General features: G+C 34.5%; 1 protein-coding gene across 1 annotated transcript in view; it reads left to right on the top strand.

Moving 5' to 3' along the window:
* LOC128999155 (nipped-B-like protein B) overlaps positions 1-13,230 on the top strand; it is a 62,007-nt gene that overhangs the window by 617 nt on the left and 48,160 nt on the right. Inside the window, exons 2-3 of the mRNA XM_054425527.1 lie at positions 9,000-9,115; positions 12,143-12,252. Coding sequence (XP_054281502.1) covers positions 12,189-12,252 — 64 coding nt within the window. The 5' untranslated portion in view covers positions 9,000-9,115; positions 12,143-12,188. The remainder of the gene's footprint in view (positions 1-8,999; positions 9,116-12,142; positions 12,253-13,230) is intronic.

Here is a 13,230-nt window from a genome sequence, read left to right as displayed (position 1 = left end):
GTAAGGACAAGAAGACCCTTCCTGCGTTGTTAGAAGAATGAGTTACGATTTGTTTGAGTTTCCGGATATCAGTATTGAATGTATATAACATTCTGTTGATGAATTTAAAATCCAAATTAGCCAACAACAAACCATAGGATATTTTGTAAGCTTCATATGCCATAATGTCTGGAAGGTTGTTGTCAGTTGATAGCAATGGTCTTGGTATCATCATAAACAAAATACCTATAACAGTTGTAGGCCTAATGTAAGTTTTCCAACTTAAATTAATCAACTCTTGACATCTTAACATGCAATGTGCATACATTACGAATACGTATAAATATAGAATCTAGAAACCTTACTTAGTGTGTTATTAGTTATAGTGATATGGTCTAAGTATAACTTATAGGCTGGCTTCTAGGTCTAACCTAAATAACATGGATATTGGTAGCTGTTTTTTTTTCAATTCCATCACTTAAAGGCATACTTCCTTAGGTTTCGTTTAAATAGAATGCCAAATTATGTTAGGCTATCGCTCGTATTTCTTTATTAGCCTATAAAATAGGCCTAGCCTAGATCTATTGCCTAATTCAGTCTAAGTTATGTAGGCCTACAGCCCAACCTCTGCAATAAGTAGAAGGCCGAACATTGAATGAAGTATTACGATTAACTTAACTAAACTAGGCTGTTAAGTTAGTCGGGTACAGTTTCTTAACTGGGCTATGCTAATATCAATTGAAACTATCGAATTGAAAATATTGATTAATAATCGATATTTTTAAATATATTTATTATCAAATTAAACTATCATAGGTAACCTAACCTAACCAACCCAACTTGCTGATGGTGAAAAAATCGCATGAAGGTTTACTAATTGAATCGATAGTTTCAATCGATGTTAGCATGAATTATTGTTTCCATCTTGTTTTGTTGTATGAATGTAAAAATGGAGTTGTCCGTTGGTATGTGAAATAAATAAATAAATAGCATAGCCCAGTTAAGAAACTGTACCCAGTTAGTCTGCTGATTGTTTGAAATTTGTTAAACTTTTGCTTCGGATCAACAGGAAACATAGTCTTAAGTTAGGTCTGGTTACGTTGAAATAGTTAGGTTAATGGCTGCACTTTACTTTAGGTCCTACACAAACAACCGAATGAAAATATCGATTATTTGATTGTTTCATTCCATATATCGTTCGGTTAGTTAGGTTAGGTTAACCGGTTACCTAACTAACCAAACGATATATCGAATAATCGATATATCGATCAATACTTTCATTCGAATGAGCGTAGGACCTAAAGTAAAGTGCAGCCAGGTTAATCTGTAAAAATGAAGTCGCCAATTGGTGAGGAGTAGACCTAACTTGTACCCTAGAGCCTATATGAGCTTTAGGTTTAAGTTTAACTTAACTTAGGCCTAAGTTTAATTTGTGCAGGTTAGCTTTGCCGTATTTCCGCTAAATGCCTAGGCCTACTTTATTGTTATTATTTTATTTTCATTCCAACGGCCAAAGATCATTACAAAAATTAGGCCTATTGGTAAGTTATCGATAGTTAAAATGTTATACAATTCAATGAATAGATATTTAATGGGAAAAATTTATGATGAATAACAGATCGTTTAAATTATCGTCTTCAGATTTACAATATTTCTAACTTACTTTGGATTAATTAACTTAGTCTAGGTAACACTGCTACATTGCCTAAATCATGGCCAATATTTTTGTGTATTCTTCAAGCTATATCCACAATTTTATGTTTATGAGGCCTGAAATTTGCCATCGAAACCACATTGCGTTGTAGCTAACTTAACTTAATGTCGCAGTTTCTTAGGTGGGTGCTGGTTTGTAGCATAGGTTTGTTGTTAATGTTTGAAATTCCAAATTGCAGATAAAGGTATGCTATTTGTGAATACCCTCTAACTTACTTACATAACTGCCTGTTTTATGGTACGTGTTTTGTCAAAATGCTGTAACTTCAGGATGCCATGAGTTAGATTACGTAACTTGGTTTCTAGCATGTAACTTCATTAACTTAACTTAAATATGTCACTATCTAACTTCATAAAACACCACCAAATCATAAGTTAGTGTGGGACTGAGAGTTACTGCCAGTTTGCTGGCTAATTTTGCTGCTTTTCATAATAGTAGGCCTGCTAGGCCTAGACCTAGCACATGCCGCTTATTCATAGCACATTTTCTTATAGCATGCAATTAGACATAGGCTACATCTTTGTATGGATGTATATAATCAGTATTCACGGTAAACATAGGATAAACTTTTTTATAGCCTAGGCCTACCTATTTATTTATTCCCAACGGCAAAAAGCCAATAGCCTAACTTAAACTATATTTTAACATACAATAATATTGCAAACAAGAAAGACCAATATACGTATTGCCACTCTTGTCTTGACGACTGTTGGCTTAGCTTGATCATGTATAGCCTACTATGTTTTTTTCCTTCGCATAAGTTATAGGCCTCAATCAAGAATTAATAATTTATTCACAATTAAATAGGTGTCGTCAAAGTATTGACAAAAATCAGCAGCTTATGCCTATTTTGAGTACACAGCCAAATTTCTATGTTGTTTCATGCTGTAGTATTCAATGCTAAAATTTTGTAGGCCTACCTTATTGTAGTGTACCGTAGTGTATTGTATGATTAAATAAAATAATATAGGCTAGCTAAATTTTCGCCTTATTACTGGTAAATTGCATCGTTAGCCCATTACTTAAAACCAATAGGCCTAACTTAATCTTTAAAAAATACCTAGTTATAGATCATTCGATGGCGTTTAAAAAAATTGAATAAGTAGGGCTTAGTTAAATGCTGAGTTAGTGAAGCCTACAGTAATGTTACTTTTAAACTTGCGACACTGATTTACCTCTGCACATTTTAGTAATTAGTAATAAGCTATCGATCCACTTAAACCTAGTTAATCAATCTAATTTTAGAATTTAGGTCTGTAGATCGTAAACCCTTGAAGGCTGATATAACTTAGTCCTCGTCTATTTACAATTTAGGTTGGTTTATAAGTTAGGTAGCCTATGTAAATCTGATTTACCTCTAAGCAATGCTATTTAAATCCTAGTGCTTGATAAAAACTGCTTAATTTTATCCTGCTTATTTTTATTTTCGGTTATTGTTGGGAATGACGTAGTATTTTGGCGTACTGGTACGTAGCCTATTTGCAACAAATTATAATTTTTCCAACATTTATGTAGATAAATTACAGGCCAAATGTTACAAAGGTGTCTAAGATGTCGGAGAATATTTTTGCTTTGGCACCGTAATACTGGAGTTGCTCTAGATCTCCCGTCCATCGTCAAACAAAACACCTATGTATTCAAATTTCTATTATGATTATTCAATGTTTTTAATAGAATCCTATTTTTATACTCTCTGTTGTTGAACCTCTGTCGGAACAAGTATATATAAGTTATCGGTGCCTATCAGGTCTTGAGCCATGTCCTGCACATTTGTCTTTTTCAAGGAGGAGAGGGTTGCTCACACTTGATTGGGTGGTTAGGAAATTTTTTCCAGCTCAATATTTTTTTGCTCAATACAAAATGCCTTTGACAACTAGGCATATACCCAAACCATCTTTTTAGCCCTTTGAGTGCCAACGTCCGGGGAACCGGACGTTTTTAAAACGAGCCAAAAGTGCCGACGTCCGGCCGACCGGACGTTTTTAGAACGAGCCAAAAGTGCCAACGTCCGGCTGACCGGACGTTTCGTAATGATCGAACAGTTGTCATAACAACCGAATGGATACTCGGATTCTTTTAACCCATATATTAACATTGAGTCGAAAGTTACTAGATGCGATACATCGATTTTCGTTGGTCGAAATATCGAAAATTCGATTTTTACGAAATTTTAACCTAAAAATCGCCAGATCGCGCTCGGCATTTTTAGCGCGACCTTTGGGAAAAATCATCGGCATTTTTTGAGCGTTTCTTTTATTTCTCGCCTGGCACTCTAAGGGTTAGTTTAGGCCTATAGGAACAAAAACAGGCTACATATTTGTATATATCGTTACATTGTTTCTTACATTTATTTTTTACTGGAAACATAATTAGTATTGTAGAACAATTATGAACTAACTTAGGCCTATATTCTATGCTAGGCTATAGTCTAGGCTTAATAAAGTGATACAAATCTTATTTATGTTAAGTTAGTCTAGAGGCACAAATTCTCTAAGGCCCTTTTACAATGCATCATAGGCTTTTCCTTTGAATTTATTTTAGGTTAGGTACTGTTTTGTTCCCTATTACCAGGTAGGCCAGGATATACTACTTGCCAATTTAATTTCAATGTGCCTCATGCTGTGCTATTATGCTTGAGCATTGGTATCCAAATGGGCTTTAAAGCCTTCATCAAATAGGCATAATACTAGTATAAGTTATAAAACATGAAATTGAGCCGAAATTTGAAACTCACTTATTTAGGCTAGTTTATTAATTTTAAATATAGGGTATCACAATCTTGACAATTGCTTGCAGTTAACTAGATTCATTTCCTTTTAGTCAATTGATGGTACTTAGGTACCGGTACTTATCTAAATCTGGTGTAATGATGTAAACTAATTTGAGTTTGAGCATGGTTTGTACTGTTATGTTATAGTTTTGTGATAAAAGCCAATTTAGAAACTTGTCTTTTTTTTGTTAATAAAGTATATCAATACATTTTTACTACTAAATAATGGTTTAAATACCTTATACTGTTAAAGTTATCCTTTGTAGTCTATATAGGCTACTGCAGTTTCGTTACCGATGGGAACTCCATCAGGCTGTCAAGGAAATTAAATTTCTTTCGAGAGGAAGGTCTAGACTGCCCTCCGTGTGTTTTTGTTTTTTGGACTGCCTTCCTGGTACTGGCGTTTTTGTAATGTTTATTTATTGATCACCTTTTTGTTTGTGTGTAATTAAATGAGTGACTTCGATGGATTTTAACTTCAACGACTTCCTCTGGAACGAAATTTTATGTCCTTGACAGCCTGATGAAGTTCCCATTGGGAACGATTATCATTTAATACTATACCAGTGATCCGGAGGCTAACAACATGAAATTTTTATTACAACTGGAGATGGTCAACGTCGAAGGCATGTTGCATGTTACAATCTTAGTTCTTAGACCTATACAATTAGTGTACCCTCCATTGCTTAAATGTTTGTATACAATAATTTTCTGCAATATTTTGACGGTTGTTATAAAACCTATCTGCATTAGGCCTAGGTGAAACCAACTTTAAGCTGAGCAGGGGCTTTGAAGATTTAAGTGCCCACTCTGAGATAGGCCTACATATCATACAAATTTAAGTTATACCTTAAAAGTATTCAATTCAAATATAAATAGCCTACACATGGAAATATTCTATATAGGCTACTTAAGTTAAGTGTAGGATGTTAAACGGATCTTAGGTTTTTTGTAATGTAGGTCACAGGTTGTACAATAAATTTAGAACAGCCTGCTAATTTACTGAATTCATTAGATATACCGTAATTATCATATGTGTTTTTGATCTAATGTGGAAACAGATGAATACATTGGCCCATTGATTTGATTATCCATCCCAAATTCAAATTTCATCAGTTTATTTTTTAATTATAGGCTAGGCTACTTATGTTGAGTGTCTTAGAAATATTTAGGCCTAATGATATTGATAAATCCACTGTAATACGTCACATTCACGTCAACTTTTTTATTATTTTAAGTAACTATATCTCGTATAGTACCTCATACAGTTGGCAATGTGTACATCAGCTACCTAAATCAGGGGCCAGATTTCTGAATTAATGACTACTAGCTGGATAAACCAACCTTTTTGAATTAGTTTTGTAAGTTTACAGTAAAAGCTGTGCTAAGTAAAACAGCTAAAACAGTACCTAGTTATTAATATGAATTTATTGTACAGTACCAGTTTTATTTTGACAACGCATATTTTAGTTAAGTAAAGTCTGCATAAGATAGTAGCTGTACTAGGTAATCATGCTGTGGAATTTGCCTTCATTCTTTCACATAGTTTTGGACAGTGATATAATAATCCTAAACTTACCCTAATAAACGTTTGATCACCTCTGGTCTAGATCTCCCATTAACTTATAGAACACCCAGGTTTTTGTATGTAATGTGTATCGTAGCAATTAGGTCAAGTGGGGTAAGTATACGCCCGGGGCAAGTGGACTTCCAGCTAATAATAAATTTGTTCATTAACCAAAAAATATGAAAACTTGGCCAAAGGTGGTACCTATTTCAAACTATGCTCTTTTAAATTATATTCACTAAAAAATTCTCTTGCTATTATTTCTATAAGTTTAGACGTGTTTAAGAACCTCTTAGGGTTCTGCTCAAAACACAAGTGCCTCTTGGAAAATTAAAAAAATTACTAGAAATTGAAATAGAAGGATAGGCCTAACTAACAGAAATTTGGTGATCTTAATAATTTTTTGAAGGGGAATTCAAAAATAAAATTTTTATAGCCCTAAAAGTCAATTTTGGGGAGTTAGAGTGGGGTACACGTACCCTGTGTGAAAACACGTTAGGGACAAGTGTACTTTTTCCCATGGGACAAGTGTACGCCCCACTGATAATTATGTAAGAATAAAGAAAACTTGGTTATCTCTTGCTTGAATCACAAGAAAAAACTTACACTTTGTATATAGTATTTTTAAGGTTTAATATAGTAACATTGAGGGCCTAAGTCAATTACAATTTAAAATATTAAGGTTTTAAGTTACTTCACCGAGTGAAGGTTTACAAAAAAACTCTTAACTTAGGTCAAGTGAGGAGCATACGCCCGATATCACATCTAGTACAACTTTGACCACAGATTAAAAAATACCCGTAGGTGCTATAAAAATAAAAATTTGCTGAGCTTATTCTTTGGAATGTTTTGTATAGATGTTATTTTTTATTTTGTTAAAAATATGAATTTTGTGTTTTTGAGGATATTTTTCCTAAAATGATGTTTTGGGTGTACACTTCCCCCTTGATCTGAGGTAAGTGTAGCCTAGAACCCCCCCCCCCCTTATTGTATTGTAGCTTTCCACTGCATATTACTTATGTTGGGGCAAGTGGATTGTAGAGGGAAAAATTAGCGTTCATTTGATTTTTTATTTATTAAAATATCTCAAGCGGTTCAGGACTTTATAGTAAACCTCCACAAGAGAAAACGGAAACCCCAGCTTTATTAACAATTCTAAAGAAAATAAAACCTTATGATTCCACTATTTCATTGAATTAACAATTACTAAGTCTCAAAGAGCATAAAATAAGCTTTATTTAAGTTTTTATTTGATTAAAATATCTTAAACTATAGGCCTACAGTAATAAATTTATGTAGTGCAACTAGTGATGTAAAATACCCGGGTATTTAAAACTCAGGGTAAATACCCTGGGTATTTACCCGGGTAAATACCCAAAATCCATAAATACCCGGGTATTTTGGGTATTTATGAAATCCATTGAAATTAATTTATATTCACCCCTAAATATGTTATTGTTATCATTACATGAAAAATTAGGATAGTCTATAACACCTTTTACAGTAACTTGCTTTGCTAGTACCTTTTATTTAATGATTTAGCACTTTTTTTTTAAAACAAAACATAGTTTTTAAATAAGAATGGGGTTTCGTTTTTTATCAAGACAACACCTCGTCAGAGAAATAGTGAACCTAAACCTACTTCTACTCTTATTAAATTATGATAGTTAAAAAATTTTATCGTATAAATGGCTTGGAAGGCTAGACAGACCTAAGGCAGAATGGCAGAATACTAAAAGTAATTCAACTTTTCTGTGTTACCGCTTAGGCCTAGTTGGAAAAAATAATATATTTGGATAAACCTACTAAAAAAATGTATCTCCTGTTTTTTGGTCTAACTTAATATAGTTTTGAAAGATTTATTGTGCTATAGATTTAAATGTTTTGTATCACAAGTTTATGAAATTAGTTTTTTTTTTTTTTTTTTGATACCATTGATACCAACAAAAGATCTAGAACAAAAATATTATTAACCTGCCATCCTACAGATTGAATTTTAATTATTTTCTTAAGTTGTTTACACGCCTAGGCCACAACTAGGTTAAATTTTCATGTACAGTATTTATAAATAATAATTATTACTAAGCAAATTATTTTTCTTCACTTTAAATAAAATAAATTCATCTATCCATCATAGAAATTTAAAAAATCATAAGTAGGTAGTCAGGACCAGTGCAACCATGCGACCAGGGTATTTATGCCGATTATGCTTTATGCTCAGACCTGGGTATTTATGGCGATTGTACCCAGAAGTAAAATGCTAGTAGTGACCATATGAAATTTTGTTTAACACATTTTATCATCATTTTACCATCCTTACAGGGTGATAATTGCAAAAAAACATCTCAATCTTCTCTAACTTTAATACAAATTATAAATACCCAGTTTTTGGGTATTAACCCGGGCCTTGGGTAAATTCCCGGGTAAATACCCAATTTATATTTACCTACCCACTGGGTATTTACCCGGCCCACATCACTAAGTGCAACAGTACAAGAATTAAGGTAATTTGATAAGGGTTTGATTGTTTATGTATCAGCTCCTAGAAGAATGCCTTACTAGAGCATCGCATGTGTGAGGTTGTGTTAGGTTAAAGTCCCAATTACCTGAACATACTCAACCTAACCCAACCTAGCACTAGAGCTATCGCTGCCCACTTCAACTTCTCATAGACGTATTGTGGATTTGAATTGGTGTAAATCAGATATGACAATAATAGTGGCTTAAACATACCTAGGCCCAACCTAAACGCCTCAGCCTATAATCAGCTCCTTCGTATAGCCATTTAAGTACCATAATGAATTTCAAACTGATGTGTATATATGACTGTCATTGTAGTACCGTACCTACAGACCAAATCTCTTGGCACTGTAAGCTAGCCTAATTGTTTCATACTCAGGCCAACTTTTATTATTTTTATGAATTTAGGTTGGTCTATAGTTAGTTAACCATTGAGAAATTTGTTGTAGGTACTGTTGAATTGGTTGGAACATAAAACAAGAACATTATGGAAGTATGATGGGTGTTCAAGTAGGCCCACCTACTCAACTGTAGGCCTCTCTGATGCTTCGTTTTGTTATTTATGGTAAGGATTTAAATTTTAAGTTATCAACATATATGTCAGGTATAGGCCTATTCTTCAAGTTATTTATTTTAAGTTCAATACTCCCTGGTGTGGATTAATGTCCGCACTAGTGAGTACTACGACTGTCCGTAGTATTATCCTGATAATTAAAGAGCAGTTCGTAAATTACAAGGCAAAAATGTGGTTCGGATTCTACAACTTAACTGTTGGTTCCTTAGTTGCCATTGGCTGTATCGGCTATTAATTAACAGTCCTGGCTGAGGAACATGGCGGCCTTAGTCAGTAACAAGACTACAAGATTGTGCCATTCATCTCCATTCATACTTGGCTTAAAATAACTGCTTCGTATGGTCGCCATTTCAGAAAAAAGTAATGGTATTAAGCTATTTCAAATGTTATTCATATTCATTAGCCTTTGTCATTGATCCTTTGGTAGAGGTAATAGATTTTGTAAAATTTTATTTAACAAAAATACACAAAAAACAAACAAAAAAAAACGGACATCATACAAACCAAACAGTACACAGGTACAAGGTGGACGGGCAGTACAAACATAGTTTATTGACTCACTTCAGATCGTTGTTAAGGCTCTTTCCAGCAGTGCCGTAGGCTAATAAGTTGTTACTATCATTAAGCCTTTCGATTTCCGATCCTCAAGTTATCGAATTCCTGGAGGCAGCTCGTTGAAGAACTTGATCGTGACTCAGGGAAGGGGTTGAGCATTCTGCTTGGTGCCGGGGGATATTGAGATCCTGCATAGCTCTTGTTTTATTAGCATGGAAATAGCTTCAGGTGTTTGGATGTGGAACACTGTTTTTAATCTTAGCATGAGGCACTCAAAGTTGTAGTGACTCCACTGTTAGAATTCCTATAAAAAAGCAATGTGTGAATGGAACCTAGGTACACCATCAGCAGGTACTGCTCAGGCCCGGTTCACATGAGCGACTTATCTAGCTGACTAGGTAAGCAGGACTGGGTAGCGGACCACAGGATCAAATGGAGGACGTTCACACAAGCGTAGGGCGATGGCGATCAAGCCGTGTTAAAGCTTGGTGTCACAAACCATCGTCAGGCCCCGCTTCCCAGTCAAGTGTTGCGACTCATTGCAGCTACCCTGTCACCCGCTTTTCCGCCATGATGGCATTTCCGTGACTGGGGGATAATGTCCAAACAGACGTGGGATTTTATTAGTGATTTTGCCGCGATCACGCATGACGATGATGACGTTTCCGTGACCACGGGAGACGATGATGACATTGCCGTGACCGCGGGAGACGATGATGATGTCCAAACGGCCGCATGATTTGTTAGTAATTTTGCCGCGATCGCACATGACGATGATGATGTTCAATTAGACGTGGGATTTTTTAGTGATTTTGTTGGATCCCGCATGACGACGATGACTTTTCCGTGACCGCATGAGACAATGATGTCCGATTTATAAACGGCCACGAGATTTTTTTATTGTTTTTCCGCCATCGCGCACGACAACGATTACGTTTCCGTGACCGGGGGAGACGACGATGACGTATCTGTGACCGCGTGAGACGATGATGATGTCCAGACGGCCGCGTGATTTGTTAGAAGAATTGATGATAACTCTTTTGCGATCATGGGAGACGATTATAATGTTTCTGTTACTGCTTAACAAGATCAGGATTTTGTCACGACCACGGAAGACAGTGGTGATGTTTCCGTTACTGTGGGAGATATTCAGGATTTTTCAGTTCTAAAATTGCATACTATGTGAAAGTACATGAAGACGGGTTGGTGTAGTAATCTTTACAGAAAATTTGTTCAAATTAAAATTATCAGTGTTAAGAATCTTTCGGTTGCCGGTACGGAGATTTTATCAATTTTTGTATCGACATATAAACATTTTTAAGAAGTTATTGTTAAATTCAGGTTTAAGGATAAGTTTTTAGTTTTCTGATTATTTAATCAGTAATATTGTAATGGTCAAATTTTATTAGTATAATAATTAATAAGTAATTTTATTAGCGTACACGTCGATGTCGGAGCGTGACTCATGTTGTCTTTGACAGGACCTCTCCTCAAACTACTGTGACTAAAATGTAAGATAAAGCGATACTGCCTTGAGGGGTAGCAGAGAGATACAAAAATTAGGAGATGATCTCAGGGGTATGTAGCATGCTAAGACAATAATAAAGTTCAGTCACTTGTAAGTGCCTAGAGCCTGACGCTTTTTTTATGAATGCATACAGGGTTCAAAAGGGGTTGTCTCATATTCGTTACTACAGTCATACCACATGGAAATAACACATAATTGTCGAAATTACTCTTTTGGGAGGGAAAAGCCGAAGCGAGGGATAGCTGAAGATAAGGAGATTAAGACTTGGCTAAAAGCAAAAACCATTATTTGTACAAACAATCACATATACTTTTAGCAATTGATATGTAAAGTTCATATTAGTTGGATGCTTAGTACATATGTAAAGTTCAAGAATGTTTTTTAAATTGAAATTATTATTGTAATGTACTAGTTATTTCTTTTGAAAAGCTCCAAAAGCCTAAAACTATCTAAAAACATACCATAATTGTATAGTTTTTACATTTGCTTTTTCCTGGTATACTTTAAAACTAAACGTAAATAAATGTGAAGTTACTTTATCACTCAACAGCTACAATTTTATTAATTTAAAACTATCACTTAAGCAACTTTGTAGAATTCATTGGGCGAGCCGATACATTTTTTTACTTCTTTCAATTAGTTTTAGGTCAGTTATGCATGTTTGATTGTTTAATAAGACATGCTTTTGTTTAAGAGGATTTGAATACAAATTTTAACTGAAATGAGAACAAATAACTTATAATTAATGTCCATTTGAAACCAAACACTATTCACATGACTACTCTGAAGATAATTTAAAGTTGATAATAAATTTACTTCTCCATTAACTATCAGGTTATTTTATAACAATCAAAGGTTTGTATCACTGTCTACCTGATTAATAATGTTCTCTTATACATATTGTTTTAGATCCTTAACTATCTCAAATGTTACAGGGATCATGAAAGGAACCCCCATGACAATGGTAGGCAGTAATTTAAGATGAACGGTGAAATTCCAAGTGTCCCTATAACAACACTGGCAGGCATTGCAAGCCTAACAGACTGTAAGTATTTAGGTTTACCACATTATTTATTTTAGTAGGCCTACAGATTGTTTTCAAACCAGGTATTCTTTGCCTTGAAAAAATTACCATATTAAAAGATATTACAGAGTAATTGAAAAGGATATATGTGAATACTGACCATTAAAATACAAAATAAATATTGAACGGAATAGAATAGTCTTTATTTCAAAAAATGCTACAGATAATTACAGTTTCGAATTTACAAAAAATAAAAATATACAACTTATACAAAGAGTATAATTAACATTATATTACAAGCATCCTGGAAATATAGGACCTCTGAAGGAGAGCCTGTAGGCCTGTAGAGGTTCCATAATTTAAAAATAACCGTAATACATATCGGTTACATCAGCTTTCTACCTTGCCTAAAATTATACAACTTCAGCTTGTCCTTCAGAACAACTGATTTGAAATCCATAGTCAACCTTCAAAAAAGTGATGCCATCCAATAAGTTGTGCTAATCCATAATTTACACTGGGGCTTACAAAACCCAAATATAGTGTGACAGTTTATTGGCATATCCCGTGACTGGTAAATTTGATAAATGTGTAAAGGAGTGATGATATACTGTACATTCTTAAATATATTGGCACGTGGACTAGCCATTGATACTTATGAAAAATTCAACACTACACAGAGTCCCTCTAATCCTCTAAACTCTGTTAATCCGAACCACTTGTTTGGGAGAAAGTTTAGGTTGGATTAAAAGGTATTTCAATGTTAAAAAAACCATGCCGGAACATTCTTCACTACCTAGGATTACAACACAGCAACTTCCATCTTGTTGTGCCACCCTCAGGAATCAGGACAGGAACTTAATCCTCAAGATCAAATTATTATGATCCTTAAGATTTTCTTCAAGATTGTTCCCTGGAATTTCCCTTGACCACTACAAGTTACCCAGAGGGATCTCATCCGTATTCTCAACAGGTCTGTTTCATCATCCTCGCACACTT

Source organism: Macrosteles quadrilineatus, unplaced genomic scaffold (genome assembly GCF_028750875.1).
Source record: "Macrosteles quadrilineatus isolate MER2022 unplaced genomic scaffold, UCM_ALF_1.0 Scaffold_7__1_contigs__length_78375512, whole genome shotgun sequence".
Lineage (NCBI taxonomy): Eukaryota > Metazoa > Arthropoda > Insecta > Hemiptera > Cicadellidae > Macrosteles > Macrosteles quadrilineatus.
Note: the sequence above shows the minus strand (reverse complement) of the source record. Positions and strands in the feature narration are given on the sequence as shown.